A 20,275-nucleotide genomic window follows, 5' to 3' on the forward strand; every position below is an offset into this window, starting at 1 on the left:
GATGGGTACTGAAATAAAGTAAATGTAACAGATGACAGATTATAAGAGATTGTGAAGCCTTTAGTGAGTTCCTTCTAGATTCACATGAGGAAACAGTTTTTTTTAGCTCACTTGAGCTCAAAGTCTTAATGAGTGGTGAAATTATTATTATATTTTAGACCTATTACTACAGGGCATGTCTATGGGATCAGTAGTAGGGGAAAACGTCTGTGTGAAAGATGTGAAATCCTCATCCTACATAAGCGGTGTAACATAATATAACATAACGTAAATAGTGAGCTTTCGAGGTTGGAATATTCCTTTTAAAAGTCCTAAAATGATCCAGTAATTTAATATAAAATAGATTAGAATAGAGTAAAACACAACAAACTCAATATCCTATTTTGTGCATAATCTTACAACGTCTTCAGATTAAACCTCTTGTGGGTGTCCCGACCCCCAGGTTGGGAACTGCTGTTCTACATTATTACATTTGGATTCGGAGCTACTGTTGTGTGTCTGCTGTGGGCACCAGTAAACAGGAAGAGAACTGGGTCTGCTTCGTGATTTAATTGCTTTCTTTGGAGTGAAATCAGCAAATTTGTGAGACCAGACATCGAAGGGAGAAATCAAAATACAAACTTAAAACTTATTTGACTTCATTTCTGGCTTTGTTCCAGAGTGTGCAAAGGAGCTGGACATTGTGATCGTTCTGGACGGATCTAACAGTATCTACCCCTGGTCCAGTATTGTCGATTTTCTGCGACGTTTCATCGAGAAAATCGAGATCGGACCCAAACTCTCACAGGTCAGTTGCATGAATTAAATATTTTCGGGGATTTTTAAAAGAATTTTAATGTTACCTGTTGGAAATGACTCTTTTTGTCTTATATACGATGTGTGCAGAGTCACAAGTCATGCTGTGGAATCAACGATGCGTTACATAAGATTAGACATAGAAAAAGGATGAATGAAGGAATACACCATTTGCTGCCAACTCAGTTCTCATTTTATATATTTAATGACTTAAGTGCCCTCCATTATGGAATTTTCCACATGACGCCAAGAGTGAGAATAACTGTATTATGTCCCTCATATAGCAGACTTTATGAATGGAGGCCTTTTCAAGTCTTTAATGTAATTTAAGCCTTTGCTTTGGTAAGTTATACCCTGAGTTTATTTCTGTCCACTTGTCTTGGATTGCTCCTCGAATGGGTGGTTCATTTTTATTATGGTTATATTGATCTCGTGGAGTTTTCCAGAGGGGAAACACTGGAAAGTCTTCCCTCTGCGGAGCCCGACAGTGGTTGCATGTCACATCTTCCATGGCTGCTGAAATCCTCTGCCTTCTGTATAAAGAACATTGTGTCATATCAACCCCACCAGACCCAACCACATCCTCAGCAGACTGGGAGGGGAAGCAGGGAAGAGAAGAACATAGAAGGGGAGGAAAGGAAAATCATTTTAATGTAGTGTAATGTTTATAAAAGCATGTGTGTGTGTGTGTGTTCCAGGTGGGGATAGTGTCCTATGGTGAGACTGTGACTCATCGCGTCAACCTGAGCCAGTTCGACAACACTCGTAATCTGCTGGAATTTGTTGAAGAGCTTCCTCAGCAGACCGGCTTCAAGACTATGACTTTCCTGGGCATCGATACAGCCAGGTACTAAACATAACCCCTGCTTACTCCTTACTCATTTTGGTGACCCTGTCAGTTCACCAATTTTGATTAAGTCATCATGGTTTGGCAAGGTTCAACAGGCAATTCAGTGGGACCGTGTCATTTCAAGTTGGCGGGACAAGGCTCCTTAACTTCAAGCCTTCCTATTGGTCAGACACATCGCTCACTGTGCTTTTATCAGTCAGATTTATCTTAAAATGTCCAGCAGAATTTCCCTGGTTGTTCCAACATGTATCTGGTCAAACCTAGTGTTTCTGCATTGATTCTGCTCATTAAAGTTTGTTTATGGGTGTCAAGAAGTGCAACTCTTAGGGATGGGAATTAATACGATTTTATTGATACCTTCGCTGGTCTTCTCCATTCTGCTTCTCCGATTCTTTGTTGATTCCTTTATTGATTCCTAATCAATTTTCTGTGTGAAAAAAAAGGAGGTCTACACAGGTTTTCACCTTCAACGCAACTGTTTTGTCTGAACACAGAGAAGATGAAATGAGAGAATATTTCTCATGCTTCCTTTTTTTTATTAAAAATTGCTAATCCTGCCTGTGTGGCGCTAATGCTATTATAACAGGAAGCCTGTGAATGTTCTCATTTGTCCAGGTCATTGTTATCTCCAAAGCAATTTCAGTCAAAAACAACTGGATTATAACAGCATACTTTAAGTCGTTTCTTCCCCTCCTCCATGATTCCCTCTTATTGCAAGTTTCCCGCAGCATATACGTTTGATGTCATTAACTTGCGATGTGCTGTCAGAAAATCGTGCCGCTGTTGATAAAAGGCCACTTTTATCCCAGATCAGCAGGTGCTCTAGACGTTGATGTTATTTGGACTGAATTTTGAAAATGTTTCACCAATCAGGAAGGAGGCCTTCATGCCGGAGCGTGGTGCACGACCTGGGGTGAAAAAAGCCATGGTGATTGTGACTGACGGGGAGTCACATGACTTCCATAATCTGGACAGGGTCATTGGAGACTGTGAAGATGATGACATCGAGAGGTTTGGCATTGCTGTGGGTACAAACTGCTTTCACAGGTTATGTTAACATGTATGTACGATGTTTATCAGGTCTAAGAGGAAGGGGAACCTTTTTGTTTAGTGATAACAATTAATCCAGATGACCCTTAAGAAAGGGCAGTTCGAGTATGCAGATTATAGAAATAATACTTACACAAAGCCATTTTACTGTGCAGTTTATTTAAATATTGATTAATCTCAGTAAACCAGCCTGTAAATCAATTAGAATTTGACAATTTAGTCAAATACGAGGTGTACTGAACTATTTTTTACTCATCATTTTAATCAGTTAGTCAGTCCCTCAGTCATACCTTTTAAGCCCTGGTGTTATTTAGATTTTTTCATTATGGTTTCCAGGTTTTGGGAGACTACAATCGTCAGAACAAAAGTAAAGAGGAAGTGCACAAGTTTATCAAGGAGATTGCGTCCATCTCCAGTGAGCCGTTACAAGACCACTTCTTCAACGTGTCCGATGAGGTGGCGTTGTTGACCATTGTGGATGCTTTGGGAAGCAAGATTTTTGCCTTGGAAGGTAAATATTATCCCTGTAACACACACAAACGCAGCCTTTTTAAAAAAAATCTCACTCTCTGTTGCAAGAAAGGGTTACACATGAAGATATTCCCCATAGTGTCACACTATTCCTCTAAAGAGAACAGTACCTTACTTATCTAGACAAATATTCTCAGAAATGTTAAAACTAGATAGTAACACTTTAATCATTTGCTGTTTATGTCTATATAAAAATGTTAAAATGAACTTTTCCCCTCCTCAGCTACAACCGGCGATTTCACCTCCTCCTTTGAGATGGAGATGTCCCAGGCGGGGTTTAGTGCACATACTTCTAAAGTAAGTCTAAATCAAATTATTTATGTCAGAAGAATATACAAATACCTTATAAGTAAAAGTCAGTGACTTACTGTAGAATCACTGAGCGGCGGACGAGTGCATCGTATCTTTAGATCACGACAAAGTTTAGTTTTAGAAGAACTGTTTGTTTTATGTGCTTGCGTGCGAGTGTATGCGTCGGCGTAGATGTTTGCTTAACTAATGAACTCGTCCAGACACAATGCCACAGTGTTATCTCTGGTGCATCTTCAACCCTTTGGTGATTCATGTCGGGTCAGCAGAAGTTTCCAGACACAGACTCTCTCTGTCCTCACACTGCTTCAGACTGCACACTGATCGTGTTTGGTCTGATTGAATGAGAGTGCGCGAGGCAGACAGAAATGGATCGCAAAAGCAAACACGAGGCATGTTCAGCACAGGAGACAGTGAGGACGGTTGAATCAGATGTTCTTTCATTACTATAAAAACAGCATGCTGACACGCCTCTGGGGTTCATTCATTAGGCATTTCCTATGTCTGTTTAAAGACTCGCATACTCGCTTCTTACGCCTCTCTTCCGGCTCCTGACTCATGCTTATCGCCTTCCCAATCATTGTGTGCACTATCCCTGTGGCTGGAGTGGCTCATTCAACTTAATACAACCAAACTGAGTCGTTCCACTCTGGGATAAACATGTGAGGCCTCACTTTAAGGGTCGGTAGCGGGAAAGAGCCTCTTGACGCAGTGCATTGTGACAAATGATGCATGTTATGTCCTGTGTGCTCCCTCCCCTTCCTATTAGATAACTCTGTTCCCTGTAGCCCCCCCAAAAAAGATTGACTGACGTGTATCTCTTATTTTATGCATTGTGGTCATTGTGCTGTGTCTCAAATTGTAAAAGGTTATAACCAGGGCTGCGAGTAATGATTATTTACATTATTGATTGGGCACTTTTTATTTTTAATCAATGAGATCATTGTTTAGTTAATAAAATTCCCGAAAATAGTAAAAATGCCATTTTCCAGACCATAGGATGATTTTTATTATTACTTTTATTTTTTTAATGATCGTTTTAATGAACGTTTTTCTTAATAAATAACTTATGAATTGATTATAAACATGGTTATTCATTTTCTGTCAATTGATTAAGTGAATCAAGTACATTTACTGCATTAATAGATTTCAGGTACTTTAGTATTTCCCTTTTTGGCCATCTCCACTACATTTCAGAAGTTATTTGACAGCTTTAATTCAGGATAAATCCACCCAAAAGCATATAAAGCATTTAAAATGATCTCCACTTTAACCACTTACAACTTTTGTATGCTGCTGATTGCTTAACAGGGTTGTAAATTAGCTCCAGCCACCAGCTAAATGCTGGTAGGATATGCATGTGGCTGCTAGATTTGTTTCACTCACCAGCCAAAAAACAAGAGACAATGGCAATCTGTTAAGGGGCTGGTACATATTTCTGATAATACTTCTCAAACTTTGTATGCAGAACCTTTAACTGTGTTTTAATATTTTTAAACTTGTTCCAATCTATCTATTATTTCTTCCCCCACTGTTTTGCATCACAGTAAAGATGACAATATTTTTTTGCCCAACACTCACTAGCAGAAATTGTTCTAAATCTTCTGATCTCATATCCATCTGTTCCTGATATCAGCTCTGCTGTCTCCCCGTAGGATGGAGTGTTACTGGGTGCAGTGGGAGCGTACGACTGGAATGGCACAGTGGTTATGCATACTGCTGGAGGAACAATCGTTCCAGGGAAGACCCAGTTTTACGACCCGGAGACTGAGGCCGGGTACGAAGGACTTGCTGGGTACCTCGGTGAGTTGACTCGTAATAGCGTAAAGGCCCTGAAAACGTATTTTCTCAATAAGTTTTTAAATGTGAGTGATAAGGTCCTACATGAACATGGATGTATAATAAGAACTGGATATCTGACCGACAAAGACGGAGAGCAACTACACATGCATTAGTGTTTTTTTCCACCAGTGCGTTCCTGCAAAAATACAGAAACATACGCCTGTTAATAAGCTGAATAAAATACAGAGAATACAGTTCTTGTATTTGCATTCACTTCATCTGAGCTCCAAGTTTTGTGTTAAACACAGAGAGTGATTAACTACATCTTTCAAGGGATTAAGTGAAATTCAAAAGCTTCTGATTAAATATAGTATATTTTACATGGAGGAGTAAAATATACAATTTTGTCTATCTCCGACAGCAGATGCCTCCCTCTCTTTGTCGCATAAATAATATACACATGCTTTTCTCTCCGTCCTGCTGCCTTTTATGGCTCATAGAGCAACCACAGCATCTCAATATTAAGTTATTTAATCAACATGTCATTACAAAGAGCACTGGTGGGTCCAGGCTCGCGTACTGTAAACTCAGCTGTTGGCACATGCTCATACCGACAGTAATGGCATACGTAGCCTTTGTGTGTGCTTGTCTGATAGAGAGTGTGTGTGTATCCCTGCCAGTTTCCAGTAGTGTTTTATAGTTTCCTCCACACAGTGAGAGGTAAACAACTGGCTGAAGAAGCATTTAAAAATACCCTTCAAAGAGAGTGTGTTTTTCTCATGACGTGCATACCAACGCATTCCCGAGGATGCCTCTGTATGTAGGCATTGAATTAAATAAAGTGTGTACACTTGTTTATGCACATGTATCTGCAGGCTATGATGTTCAGTCAGCGTCCACCCCTGACGGAGTGCTGTACATCACAGGTGCACCACGGTACAACCACACAGGCCGGGTTGTCATCTATCGTCTCGATGAAAAGAAGAATATTGTCGTCTCACAGATACTGAAGGGAGAGCAGGTGAGCCTGTTTCAGTTTGGTGTCTGGGCTAGCCTCCGTCCCTCAGTGTGTGTTTGCAGAGAAGACATCTTTTATCGATCTTTCATCAAAATTATAAGAAATGTATAAATTCCAGAGGAAAAAGTCATGTTAAGCAGCACAGAGATAGAAAATAGAAATGTTGTTGTTGTGTTTTCTGTTTTGCTCCTCTGTTTTCCGAATTATCATTGAGTTTTCTGTAATGCTGTTGTGTTTTGTCCCGTGTTGTGTTTTGCAGATTGGTTCCTACTTTGGCAGCGTCCTGCAGACTGTCGACGTGGATGGAGATTCCTACACAGACCTCCTCTTGGTCGGAGCTCCCATGTACATGGGCACAGAAAGAGACGAGCAGGGACAAGTCTACGTCTACAAACTCAACCAGGTACAGGAGATTCATTAAAAAGAAAATTAGGTAGTTTGTGTGTCTTTGATTGAAGAAGCTTGTGTCAGTTTGTGATGATGCATCCACTGATTGTTGTCTCTCCTTGTGCACACTTTTTTTTTCTTTTCTCCATTACCAGGATGACCAGTTTGAGCAGGAGTTCATTTTAAAGCCTGTCAATCAGTCCTGTTGTACTGCCCGCTCAGCCAGCTGCACTAATAAAAATGAACCATGCGGTGCCCGGTTTGGTACGGCCATTGCAGCAGTATCGGATCTCAACCTCGACGGGTTTAATGACGTGGCGATCGGTGCGCCTTTAGAGAATGACCACCGAGGAGCCGTCTACATCTATCACGGAGATAAGATGTCACTGAAAGAGAAATGTGTACAGGTGAGAACAGTCACAGTGCAAGTCACTGTACCATTAATAGTGAAAGGGTGTACTTCATTTAGATTAAAGTAAAATGCTTCAACTGGCACTGGCCTCCTCCTACTTCTTCTTCTACTTTCTATCACACTCAGAGGGAAATATGCCAGGTTGAAATAAAGCAGGATTTTCCTTTATTGTGCTCTAATTGATTCTGTGTGTCTCTGTAGCGTATCCCTGCAGGTGGGGATGGTGAAAAAGTGAAATTCTTTGGTCAGTCCATACATGGAGTCATGGATCTAAACGGAGATGGGATCACTGATGTTACCATAGGGGGTCTGGGAGGGGCTTCACTATTCTGGTAAGCCCATCCTAACATATAAACATCCACTCCTAAAACTACACATTCCTCCTGAATCATTAGCAGCAGCAACAGACACTTCATCTTACATGTCCGTTTTGCATTGTCTTGCTCGGGTTTAGACAGCTGTGCATGTCCCACTGGGCTTGTAGGCTTGAGACCAACAACTTCCTAATGATCTCTCTGTTACAACCCCTGGCTGTTGGACTTCAACCCTCAAAGTTTTGAAACATCAGCCCACACCATGATATAACTTCCCAGGCCTTCTCCCACAGTTTCTACTGGCAGAGGCTCAGCTAAACTGTGTGAAAACTTCATCTCCCAAGTGGCTTAGAGTTTAAAATGGAATTGGCAGGAGGCGGCTTTTCTTCCTGGGCTGTTGGCTGTCTTTTAAAAAGCTCCACGGGTGGATAGAGAAAGCTAAGGCCAAGTTTTACTCTCAAGATGCATCCGTTTATGTTCCTCACTTTGAGAAAGTAGATGCATGAACCTAGTTCAGCACACACACACACACAAATATTTCAGCAATGCCAGCTAAAACTGTGTCAAACATGTCTGTTTCATTTCACTAGGTCCAGAGATGTTGCAGAGCTCCATGCCAACATGACTTTTGACCCCATTAAAATCAACCTACAGCAGGCTCAGTACCAGTGTGAACACGGTGGGCGCAAATCTGTGTGTGTGACAACCGAGGTGTGTTTCGTCTACAGTATCAAATCTGACAAGGAAAACGTGAACGGCGTCGACACAGGTGAGGTCCTGTGCATTCACTTATCCGCCTCCTCACTGTCAAAGTTGTTGTGTTTCATGTTTTCTTTTATGTTGTGTCCTGCAGAGATCCGCTACAATCTGACTCTGGACGCTCTGCGTGCAAAAGCCAGGGCTTCGTTTATTGACTCGGAAGATAAAAGTGATCGTAGGATTACCAGGAACTTCACAATCAAAGACAGAGAGAGAAAATGTTTGAGAGACACCTTCATGATGTCGGCAAGTACTCTGATCTTTATGATGCACACATGGGGCTACTTATGGCTTCTTACTTGTATGAAATCAACCCGAAACTATATTTTTTAACCCCGTATCAAAACAGAATAATTAGATTAGTGGATGATTAAAGATTCTGTGACATTCATTCATGAAAGTTATAGTCTAGGCTTGTTGGAGATGTAAACTGTGTTTTGAGCCAGAGAGGAGACAGGACAAAGCTGTGAGAAGTCTTATGCAGAGCAGGAAGACATCGGTCCTAACATGAAACAGACCCGTCCTGATCAAAGCATGCTCAGTCCAGCCCTGTGCTGCTCTGAGTGATAAATTATCTGAAGGCACTTGGAGAGAAGTAGAGAGAATAGGAAAAAACAAAGTGAAAATGAATACTGTGACAAAGTGACATTCCAGGTCAAGAAATATACCTACAAGTGGTCTAACAAACACATCACAGGTCGTTCATCAAAGTTAAAACCGTTGTACGTTACACCGACACCAACTACTGTAAACCTAAGCGGTCTCCAGCATAGTGACACTTAAAGCCATATGTACAAAGTTTCTCATTCCGGTCGTTCACAGCAGCAATGGATTCCTCTGATTAGCTGCCTCTAGGCGAGAGAAAGAGGAACTAATCAGTGGAAACAGCTGTTGTTGCTGTGTGTGCTTAGCAATGAATACCTGCTCTGTTCTAGTGTGCCAGTTTGTGCGGAAACTTCCCACACACTCCAGCGCAGAGAGGTCCTCAAGGGTCAGAACATTTCTACCACGCCTGTCTCACCTGAGTCCAAGATAGACCAGACCTAAATCTGAACAGATCTGAACAACCATATGAACTAAACGTAGATGTATCACAAATTAAATCATGTCTTAAAAAGGATGTACGATCCTCAGTGTTTGCTGGAGCAGTGCCTCCGGTATGTTACAGTAACTTGCTCTAAGTCTGTAATGTGCCTGACTAAAGATGCAGCGTATGTTTCTCATGTTACACTCAAGAAAGACTCATATTCATGCCTTATCGTGCCTTTGCAATACATGCTTTACTCCAATGTGAAGCACTTCTTTCAAATGGTTTCTTCGTGTTTCAATGGTGTAAAGACACAGTACCGCCACACAGGTTTTTCCAGTTATTTCTGGCATTGTGGATGGCAATATTGGTGTGTTGGTCAGCCGCTTTGGTCCAACTGTTAAATGGATTGCTATGAAAGTTTGTACATACATGCTTGGTGCCCAGAGGATGAAGCATACTGACTTGGGTGATCCTCTGTCTTTTCCTGAGGTTAACATTTGCGGTTTCGAGTGAAATGTTTCTACTATTGCATGTATTGCTATTAAACTCAGTATAGACAGCCATGTCCCCTTGAGGAGGAATTGTAATAATCATATAGCACCATTGTTACGTCGATTTGTCCATAACTGGTTTATGACCAAATACCTGCAAAGCTCATGACATTCCCAAATATCCTCAGCTGGACTTTATCTTTAGTGGTTTTTAAGAGGGGGTCATCAGTATGTTTCAAATACAGTTTAATGGTAAAAATCTGTTTGGCCACTGTGGAGTTATCGAGGCCTACACTCAATAAATCTGTCTTGCCTGCAAATTTGAGGGCGTATAGGAGTATAGGAGAACATCAGCAGACTATAAGCTGTACGTGGATGATTCCAACATATTGACCCCAGGAAACATAAATTAAACATTCGTCCTATGGGGAAAACATTGCTGAGAACATTAAACAGTTTGATAGGTCTCCTTAATGTGTCACATTAAGAGGATATGGAGCTAAGGAACTTAGGACCCTGTGTCAGCATGCTAACACACTAAACTTAAATGGTAGCCATTGTGAACATTATACCTGATGAACATGTTAGGATGTTAGAATTGTCATTGCGGCATGTTAGCATGCTGATGTTAGCATTTAGCTGAAAGCACCACTGTGGTGCCTAAGTACATTCTCACCTTTCCACTTGCATGACTGTAAACTCTCAAGCGCAAACTGACTGATATTTTTCTGAGCTTGAAATTTGCTTTTCTCTTATTGTATTTGAGGTATTGTGATGCCAAACGCAGAGCACAAGGTGCACTGGTGGGAGGAGAGGAGCAGCACAAATTGAGTTGTTGTTATTTTGGTGTAAATTGGGACTTAGACATCCGCTCGAGGTTTTTTTCACGCAGCTCTTTGCCAATGCGTGATATAAATGTCATCAAGACGCCCCATTCAATCTCCGAGAATAGACTGGACTGACACGCATGAGCCCGCTCAGGGATTACCTGGCCTTTGTCCTAGGGAGCTGGAAGGGTAAACTCTATTTGCCCGGTCAGACTGAATGGGACATTTGCGTTCTCACATATAGCCTCAGTGGTTAATGTCCAGATAATTTCAGGTTTGCAGTGCATGTGAGAAAGAGGCTCAAGAGAGTCAGGGAGTCGTCAATCAGGCATGGTTTGTATACGCACACCTAGTCCTGTGGCTAATCAGCCAAATAAGTAAAAAACCCCTGTGTGGATGGACCATGGCTGTGTAGGATCCTTCTTGCTTACAACCTTTTTCTCCTCCTCCAACTTTTGCTCCCCTCCCTCCTTCTCCTGACGCTCCTCTCTCGTGCTCCCCTTTTCCTCAACAGGCCCGGCTTGATTTCCGAGACCCTCTCATGGTGTCTTTGCAGTTTGGACTCGCTGATGAAGACTCCGGCCCAGTCCTGGATGAAAGTCTTCCCAGATCCATCAATAAGACAGTAAGACAATATTTCATATCACTTGTAAGACTCTCTCTCAGCACTTTAAGTATGAACTGCCAAATTACAGCAAGCAGGAGATTAGGAATCACAGACAGGAAGGATTTGAACCTCATCTTAAACATCCTCCATCTGTCTGTCTTTAAAATAAAGTGAAAAGTGGGGGTTTCTTTCCCTTCTGGCTCCAAACTTGCTGCTGTAACACTACATTAACATCTGCAACAGCTGACTGCCATCCTTCAGTGATTCCTCATGACTGCATTAGTGTTTCAACACCAACGGCCAGGACAGTCTTCCCACACTCCCACATGCATAGTTGTTCTAACAAGAGGTTCTCCAGATAATTGTTGCCATGAGTGATGTGTCCAGATAAAGAGGGAAAATATTACATGAGAATTCAGCTTTAAGACGTAGCAAACTATTTCAATTAAAGCCTGGGTGTGTGAAACACAGAGCAGCAATGACGCTGCCTTCCCTGACGTTTAAACACAGGGCCATATGTGATGTGTTTATGTGCCTTGGTACATCCTCGGTGTCAGACACTGTCATAGCAGCAATGCACGCTGTCCACAGGCAAGGAAGCGTTATTAGGTCTTCTCCTGTTATTGTTATTGAAAGGAAGAGACGGGACACACGCACAGAAAGGGGAAGTCTTCAAACGGATGCTCTTTTTTTTTTTTTACATTGTATCGCATATGATATTCTTGCATCCTTTCTTGGGAGAGCAGATACTGTTGATCTTAAATGTCCAGTGGGAAAGCGTTGAGAATGGAAACTAATTCGACTGTGACCCTCAAACACTCTGGGGGAAAAGGCAAAGGAAATGAAGGTCATCTGTGTTCACCCTTTTATTCAGTGATATAAACAAATGCACCGCAACAGCAGCCGGTTTCGACTCTCATGCCTCTGCTCATTTTTGTAAAGGAGCTTCTGAAGATGTACTGCTGTTCTAATAGTTTAGGAATATCTTCCAAATGTCATGAACGGTACAGGTATAACACAAAGGTGGACTCAATGCAGACACGGACAAAAGAAAGATACAAATTAAACGTTTAATAATACAAACGGAAAAACACTACAGATAACAAAACACAAGACTAACTAAACAACCACGGAAATACATGAACGGGGAGACGACGGGAGATCGGGAGACGGACGGGAAACTGGGAACACGGGAAACTACGGAGAGAAAACAGAACACAAACACGATTAGTATGCTTACAACGGGGAGCGTGAAAATCACTACGAGAAAGGGGATGCCAGTCCGGGGGGAATAGTTTTACCAAGGTTGGGTCGACGACTGTCCGGCGCTGCATGCCTGCCAGCCTCAGGCTTTTAAGGTGGTGGTGTAATCAGCTAAACAGGCTGCAGCTTTGGGGAACGCCTACCGGACCTACAGACAGACAGGGGGAGGCACATGCAGGGAAACGCAGACAGAGGGAGACAAACATACACAAGACAAAGGAGAGGAGGGCACTGACAGAGCCAGATCTTGACACCAAAATTGATTTAATGACGTGAAGATGACGATGTTTTTCCACAGAAAAGTTAAATGTACTAGTTAAAGTGCAGAATAGTATAATGACACATTAAACAACAAAAGCACATGACGTAGAGGTAGGGGATATACAGGACAGTGCCTTACACTTACTTACACTTCATATTGTGTGCTTGACCTCCATAAGGGAAACCAAGTCAAAATGTTATCACATAGGGCTTCCCAGGGGTCTGATACTTAATCATGAAACAATTTTCCAGTCTTGGTCATATCATTGAACGTCTCAGCAATTTGTTCCAAAAAGTTTAAGAAATGCAAATGTTTGAGAAACTTGTTTGAAAATTCTCAATATCACAATATCTTTTATCATAATTGAATTTCATATGTCACATTTATGGGTATTAAAATCATACGACTTACATAACACTGGGAAGCCTCAAAGCAATTTCAGTCAAAAACAACTGGACTTGGTTATTTGTCTAGGAAGACGTTTCACCTCTCATCCAAGAGGCTTCATCAGTTCATGTACCCATCTGAGCAGGCTGGGACTGGTCCACTGGGAAGATTTTTTACAGATATACTGGAAATAAAGAAATTACAGCCCACCAGGTCCGGGTCGGTTCAGGTTGGGTTCAGGCAGAGAATCAAAGCTCTATCGTACAAATGCATCTTAAAGTCTGATTTAATGTGAGAACATACAAACTTTCCTCATCAGATCTTAGTAGCAAACTCAGCACATACAGTAGTTTCACTCCTTTACATCTTGAAAATGTACGTCTCTGTCTTGTAGATTCCCCTCGTGGACTGTGGCAGTGATGGGAAGTGCATTGCTGACCTCTCTCTCAGAGCAGAGCCTAGTGTCAAAAGGTAAGTGGAATACACACATTCAAGTCTCTCTTTTAACAACATGCCTGTGTGTCCAGTGAAAGAGGTATTATCATTGTGAAACTCCTTGTTTTTTGTTGTTATGTAGTTATGTATTGTATCGTAGTATAGCAGAGTTATTAATAAGATAGTTATTAGACCCTTGTAGCACATGACTGCACCCTTGTGGGGAGACGTGTGCATCACTGCCGACCACGCTGACGGTTTTCATTTACTTCTCCAGAATGTTGATCAAAGCAAACAAAGACTGGATTGACGTGAACATCAACGTTAGAAACAGCAAAGACAACGCTTACAACACTAAAGTTATCCTCAGCTTCACACAGAACATCAACTATGTTAAAGTAGAGGTGAGATTTCTTCTCCGTCTGCATCATCTCATATGGATGTGTGTGTGTGTGTGTGTGTGTGTGTGTATGTGTTTGTGTGTGTGTTTGTGTGTGTGTGTGTGTGTGTGTGTGTGTGTGTGTGTGTGCGTGCGCGTGTGCGTGTGTGTGATGACGACGATGATGATGATGATGATGATGATGATGCCTGTTTTATTTTGTTGTATCAGCCGGAGAAGTTGTGCACTCTGAATAACACAAAGGTGGAGTGTGCCGTTGGATACCCCTTCTTAGGAAACAATGTAGAGGTTAGTTTGAGCATTCGTTACATGCACCTGCCTATATACTACCTGTGCAATTTATTATCATTTTTAGCTTTACTGCTGCTAATTAAATATTTGATGTGATCTAATATCCACAGGAGAATTTCAAAGTCAAATTTGAGGTAAATCGGAAACATATCCAGGAGGTAATTCAGATCAATGTGACAGCTACAAGGTGAGAGATTTGACGCAGTATCTTTTATTTCCAGTTTGAAGCTGTTTGCCTTTAAAACAAAACAACAACTAAATAAAGATTCTGTTTCTGTTTGTTTTAAATTTTCCCACAGTGACAGTGAAGAGCTCGCTTCGACGCTGCATGACAACAAGGTGCAAATCACCGTCCCTGTAAAGTATGAAGCTCAACTCATATTCACAGTGTGAGTAGCTGGATATTTAATAATAATTTAATACACACAACAGACATATCAATATAATGACATTTACAAGACCGACACAACCTCACGCAGCAGCAATGAAAACAACAAAGATTGCTCAAAAAAATCTCTAATGTGAATATTATTTCACTGATGATAGGGGGGGAAATGAACGCCGGTTAACTCCGCCTCAGTGCATTACTTGGTATCATTTATAAAGTGCTTAACGTGTATATATGCTAAATTTTCAATAACACAAGCATTAAATTAAGTTTGGATTCATAGGTCTTCCAAACGGCTGGTTTACTTCAAGTATTTAAGATACTGTACGGAAAAGGCAGTAAAACAATATTCAGGAACGTTCATTTATTTCATTTATTTATTTATTATTATGTTTTGTTTGTTTGTTTATGGTTTTTAGTTGTTTTTTCTCTTTCCTTTCTTTCTATTTTAATTGTTTTATCCTTTCAAAAGCCGCCTGTGGACAAGCATTGTGAATAAGCATGTGTGCTAAAACACTCAATCAATGCATTTGGTTTGACCAATGTAATTGCTATGTCCACATTAAATAAACATTAAATAAATAAACAAATTATGCACAAATTTGCTCTTCTCACGATGAGAAACATTTGGTTTAATGTTACCTAAATTAGATATCTGATATAAGACTATCTGAAGCTGTGATTGAGCACGGAAACATGATCTTTTTTAAAAATGTCTCTTTTAGGCGGCCTGTGGATGAACACCTCGTAGTAAAAGAGGGTGAAGAGTATCCCAAGGAAATCAATGACACCAGGATGATCGGAGAGGAGGTCCACATCAGCTACACGGTAACAGAGATCATATCCAACGACGTGTTAATATAAATGTAGAGTATTCAGCTGCATGTAGATGTGGTTTGTTTGTTTACCCAGATATGGTGCAGTGTATTAGTAAAAAGTAGGGCGTCTCCTCTATTTCACTCTCCATTTCACATGTCTTCAGGTGGAGAAGTCAGGTGATACGGTGACTCCTCCTCTTGACCTCACAGTGATGTATCCTCAACTGTCGCCGTATAAGAACGACTTACTGTACCTGACGCACGTCACCATGAGCCCACAGGTACGCATACACACGCATGTGGACATGCATCTAAACAGACACATGAACCCACCTTCACATCTGTCTCTCCTTTTCTCTCCAGGTGACATGTGACGCAGAGCGCTTGATCAACTATCGTTATATTAACCCGGCGGTTGTGTTTCCCAATCCAGAGAGAGAAACTCTCGGTGTCTTCCTGCTGGTGAGTGGTGATGGGTGTTTCACAAAGCCACCAGTGAGACAACGCTCAGTTTCAGGAAATTCTGTTTCACGCAGGAGGTTTAGATAAGCCTGACCTAAGTTACCATGGAAACTCAACACTTACCTGATCCTGGTGATGTTAGTTTCCAGGCGTAGCATCACCTCAGGCTTATAAATCAATCTAGCAGACTGAAACATTGTGTTTCTCCCTGACGGTGCCTCTTAAAAGTGAACATAAGCCAGTGCATGAGTCAGTACATGTCAGATTTATCACACTTAGACAGAAACTGCACTTATTGTTAAGTTAAATTCTGGTCCCTCATCATTTTCTGTACTTTTAAATGTGCCTTGATTAAACCAAAGCTAATAAACAACCTTTGCCCATACAGTAGCCGTAGTCCCATCATAAGCAACATTTTTATTACAGTATTATATTATATTAGTATTACATTTATTATTATGTGCCATATCTGTGAAACACCTCTACGTGTGTGTGCTCCTGCCTTACCATGTGTGTTGGATTTCCCTTACAGAGCTGTGTAAACTTGAACTGCGCATCATTTAGCTGCTCCATCCCCGAAGCTACGATCAGTCAGGTCAACGTTACGTTCAGAGTGTGGAAACCTACGTTCATCAAGGTAGACTGTCTTTGTTGTTTAGTCTGGGAGGCAGAGTCACTAACAGCAATCACACTGATGGAAATATAGGAAAGCAATCTTTTAAAGAGCCTTTCTCTTCCAGGGGGAGTTTACCAGTCTGCACATGTGGGTGAATGCCACGCTGGGGGTCACAAACACAGACCCGTTTGAACTGAGCAGCAGTGACAGGACAAGAAGTGTAAGTCATATAGATTTTTTGTACTGTATGCTTGTATTGCCATTGAATGTTTGTCTGTGTTTGCATGCGTGCATTTACTCTATGTATGTGTGTGTGTGCCGAGCAGGTGAAGATCCAGGTTTCGAAGGAGACCTTAGGAGGAATCCCTATTTGGATCATCATCCTCAGCATCCTGATGGGACTGCTGATCTTAGCACTTGTCATCTTCGTTCTCTGGAAGGTAATATATTTCCTGAGTCAGAGTATTTCAAATCTTCAGACACCCTGTAGTGTATTGCCAATTGAATATGAAATATGCCATGACTTTAAAGGGGCAGTTAAACATTTTGGGAAGGTCGTTTGCTTTCTTACCGACAGATAGACGAGAAGATCGACAGCACTTTTACGTCTGTATGTTAAATATGAAGCAGTCTTAAGATAAAGACTGGAAGCAGAGGGAAAGAGCTAGCATGACTCCGTCTATCCTACCTAGGAGCACCGCTAACGCTTTTTTATTAACACATTACAAAGCATTAGTTTAATCCAGACAAGTGTAACAAGTGTTTTACGGGGGGTTATGTGCTGAAAATATTGGCAATAAAAAGACTTCTATCATTGCTCCTAGCCAAAACTTGGTAGTCCTGCACACAAAAACATATATAGTGTTTCTGAATATGCTTTTGTAATGATTTTAATATGGACACTTGAGAGACTTGGGGGCGGATATTGAGCTTAAATAGATTTGTGTCAACTGTTTCCAGTCCTGATGTGAAGCTAAGCTCACTTCATATTTCAAGGACAAACATGAATCCATCTTCTTACCTCCATTAACTCTCAACAAGAACAGCAATAAGCATATTTCCCAAAATATCGGACTATTCCTTTCCTGTAGACTTATAGTAGGTCATTTTGTAACTGAGTTTGTGTTCCTCCAGACGGGCTTCTTCAAGAGAAAATCCAGGGACTACTCAAAGGAGGACATGATGGACTGAGGCATGCAGATATCCAGCAGCGAGCAGCTCTTTGATCGACTGCTTCCAGAGCCATCAGGTCGCTCCAATGTGACAGGCAGACTTTTAAACAGACAGTCGAACAAACAGACGGAGAAGACGCCATAAGACCCACAGACACCTCAGTGCCACGACCTGGAAAACACAGTAACCATTCGCTGTTTCCTGTGCGGACCTGGGTCAAATAATGTTTGCAAATACTTCCCAAATCTTGTCATTTGATGCTTTGCACAAGGTCACTGTTCAGATGGCCTCACACACAGGTAGTGCTTAAACAGACCCTTTCTTTTAATTGTACTAAGTCGTTGGCACTCGCTGTATTTGAGGTTTTTGCAAATACTAGTTGTTCTAGATCAGCTTCTTTCTTGCAGACACACAGTATGCATCACGTCAGGTCAAGCAGTTCACGAAGCAGAGCCAGGGAGGAGGAAGAGACCATCACTTACCAGGCATCTGTTGGCAAAGTAGCATATATCTGTATTACATACAGCAGTTCAAAGAATACTAAGAGCTACAATAGCTGCACTCCAGCTTTAGAGGACACAAGTACTCAGGTTTTTCTGTATGAAGCTCCAAATATGTGAACTTTACATGTGTTGGAGCAGCCTGTCTGATAGCTTAGACTCTTGTTTTAAAGCTCATGTCCTCCGTTAGTTTTATGAAACACTGTACATTTTAGCATTTGATAGCATTTTTTTTTTGTTTGGTATTTTTGCTGAATTCTAACAATATATCCTGGCACATCCTTCATTTCAAAATGTCGGCCAAAGACACAGCATTTATTTTAAGTCTATATGCTTTTTTTTGATTTGATACTTTTAGTTAACCAATTTAAAAGCAAAAAAAACAAACAAATCTTGTCACAACTTCAATATTAAAGAGATATTTTGCTGATCTGTATCATGGCAATGTGTTCAGATGAATGGTGTCTCCGTTCCGCGGGGACTTACGCCAAGATACAGACCAAACACCATTTACCTGAACACATTCCCATGATACAAACTAATAAAATCAGCAAAATATCTCTTTAAGTGTTTGTAATTAGTGTCACCGTGGTTACTGAGGGACACAGAAAGCTGCGCCTTCAAAATCCCAAACTTTGATTGTACTGTAAATACAAGTAAATGCTCAAAAATGTAAAGCTTTAGAAATGTACATAGTTGTGTTTGCTGTTGTTCGTGTAATTTAAGAGACGTTATCCATAAATCCTTTTTTGTGATCAGTCAGAGAAGAGGATTTTGCTCAGGTGCTACAAGTATCATGAATGATGACATTGACATATAAGGAAATAATCTGGCCAATCTCACAATTTGAAAGCTGATGCAAATATGTAAATATTGTTATATTTTGATGAGAAAATGAAAGTATAATTGTTCTGTACTGAAGATATACATGAAGATGAGGGTTTGTATCCACTACTTGGGTTTCGTTTGACTGACGACCTGGTGAATGACTGTTGAGGGGAGATACGACTGTAGAATATATTATAATTTCAACCTTTTTTAATTCACAAAATGCGAGGTAAAATTAGAATATTTGAAGAGCTCTTTTCCAAAACGAGATAAAAGCCAAATTTTAAAAAGATGAGTTTGAGCCACTTTGCTGTTTACAGAACCTGTTCACTGCTTCATCAGTGTTTCATGCCAAATCGCTATATTTCCTTGTTTAAAATGGTCTCAAGATGCAGTTCCTTTCCAAACCGCGACCAGCGCCAAACCTATGTTTAGCCTAAACGCGATACGTCCTCTCGACCAATCAGAATCCAGTGAGCGTTCTATGCGATCCAACATGGCGGCGCTCTGAAGCGGGAGAGTTTTTTGTTTGGTCTGTCCGTTCAACATGTTCAGACTGAGCCATAAAAACCATTTTGACAAGATAAACTGAATATTAACCAAATGTGTGGGTCTAGGTAAAAAATGTAATTTTCCTGAAAACTATTCAAATGCATTTATAGCGTTTTGGAAAAGAGCTCCTCATATGTTGCCAATCACCAGCGGTCGCCATACAGTAAATGGGATTCCCTGCTAGGTGGTTTGTAGTGTAGACAAGCTACATGTATACAAAGCATTAGCATAACGTAGGCTCAAACTAATGTGTATATGCGGTACACAGTACCTTTCAAAGTCATTCTATCACATTTTCTGTCTATTTTGTTTCCAGAAGTTGCACAGTTACACGATGTATTAAAAAGAGATTATATTGTAAATTGCGGAGACTGGGTTTCTGCCTCTTTCCAAACCTTTTCCCTCACTGCCACATAAAAGCTGTGGGAAAACAGCAAGAAGAAGAAGAAGAAGAAGAGGAGGAGGCAGTGCTTTTATACTGAAATACTCCCTCTCCACTGTTGACATGAAGCACATGTAATAAGTTGTATGTACAGAATGTGTAACTGTTGTATGGCTACATCAGGCTAATGCACGAGGGTGGAGTCACAAGTCTCTCTTTGTCCACTCGAGGTGATCCTTCTTCTTACACGTTTATGAACTTCTGAAAGGAGAAAAGCACAAAGTGAGAGTTGCGAGCTCCACCCCAGCCTTCGACACTGCTGTGAAGTCTCCATTGTAATGCACTGGTTTGTCAGT

At 41.0% G+C, this 20,275-nt stretch overlaps 1 protein-coding gene across 1 annotated transcript in view; it reads left to right on the forward strand.

The window, feature by feature from the left end:
* Window positions 1-20,275, forward strand: part of itga1 (integrin, alpha 1) — a 48,066-nt gene that overhangs the window by 27,779 nt on the left and 12 nt on the right. Inside the window, exons 6-30 of the mRNA XM_083929638.1 lie at window positions 660-787; window positions 1,494-1,642; window positions 2,519-2,669; window positions 3,032-3,206; window positions 3,450-3,523; window positions 5,191-5,338; window positions 6,193-6,338; window positions 6,595-6,738; window positions 6,878-7,129; window positions 7,336-7,466; window positions 8,039-8,217; window positions 8,302-8,453; window positions 11,070-11,180; window positions 13,469-13,545; window positions 13,787-13,913; window positions 14,120-14,197; window positions 14,311-14,387; window positions 14,500-14,589; window positions 15,314-15,416; window positions 15,571-15,687; window positions 15,770-15,868; window positions 16,401-16,505; window positions 16,609-16,704; window positions 16,811-16,924; window positions 17,619-20,275. The exon at window positions 17,619-20,275 is cut by the window's right edge and continues 12 nt beyond it. Of these exons, the coding sequence (XP_083785764.1) occupies window positions 660-787; window positions 1,494-1,642; window positions 2,519-2,669; window positions 3,032-3,206; window positions 3,450-3,523; window positions 5,191-5,338; window positions 6,193-6,338; window positions 6,595-6,738; window positions 6,878-7,129; window positions 7,336-7,466; window positions 8,039-8,217; window positions 8,302-8,453; window positions 11,070-11,180; window positions 13,469-13,545; window positions 13,787-13,913; window positions 14,120-14,197; window positions 14,311-14,387; window positions 14,500-14,589; window positions 15,314-15,416; window positions 15,571-15,687; window positions 15,770-15,868; window positions 16,401-16,505; window positions 16,609-16,704; window positions 16,811-16,924; window positions 17,619-17,675 (3,080 nt within the window). The 3' untranslated portion in view covers window positions 17,676-20,275. The remainder of the gene's footprint in view (window positions 1-659; window positions 788-1,493; window positions 1,643-2,518; window positions 2,670-3,031; window positions 3,207-3,449; window positions 3,524-5,190; window positions 5,339-6,192; window positions 6,339-6,594; window positions 6,739-6,877; window positions 7,130-7,335; window positions 7,467-8,038; window positions 8,218-8,301; window positions 8,454-11,069; window positions 11,181-13,468; window positions 13,546-13,786; window positions 13,914-14,119; window positions 14,198-14,310; window positions 14,388-14,499; window positions 14,590-15,313; window positions 15,417-15,570; window positions 15,688-15,769; window positions 15,869-16,400; window positions 16,506-16,608; window positions 16,705-16,810; window positions 16,925-17,618) is intronic.

The sequence above is a fragment of the Echiichthys vipera genome, assembly GCF_963691815.1.
Source record: "Echiichthys vipera genome assembly, chromosome: 16".
NCBI classification, from domain to species: Eukaryota; Metazoa; Chordata; class Actinopteri; order Perciformes; family Trachinidae; genus Echiichthys; species Echiichthys vipera.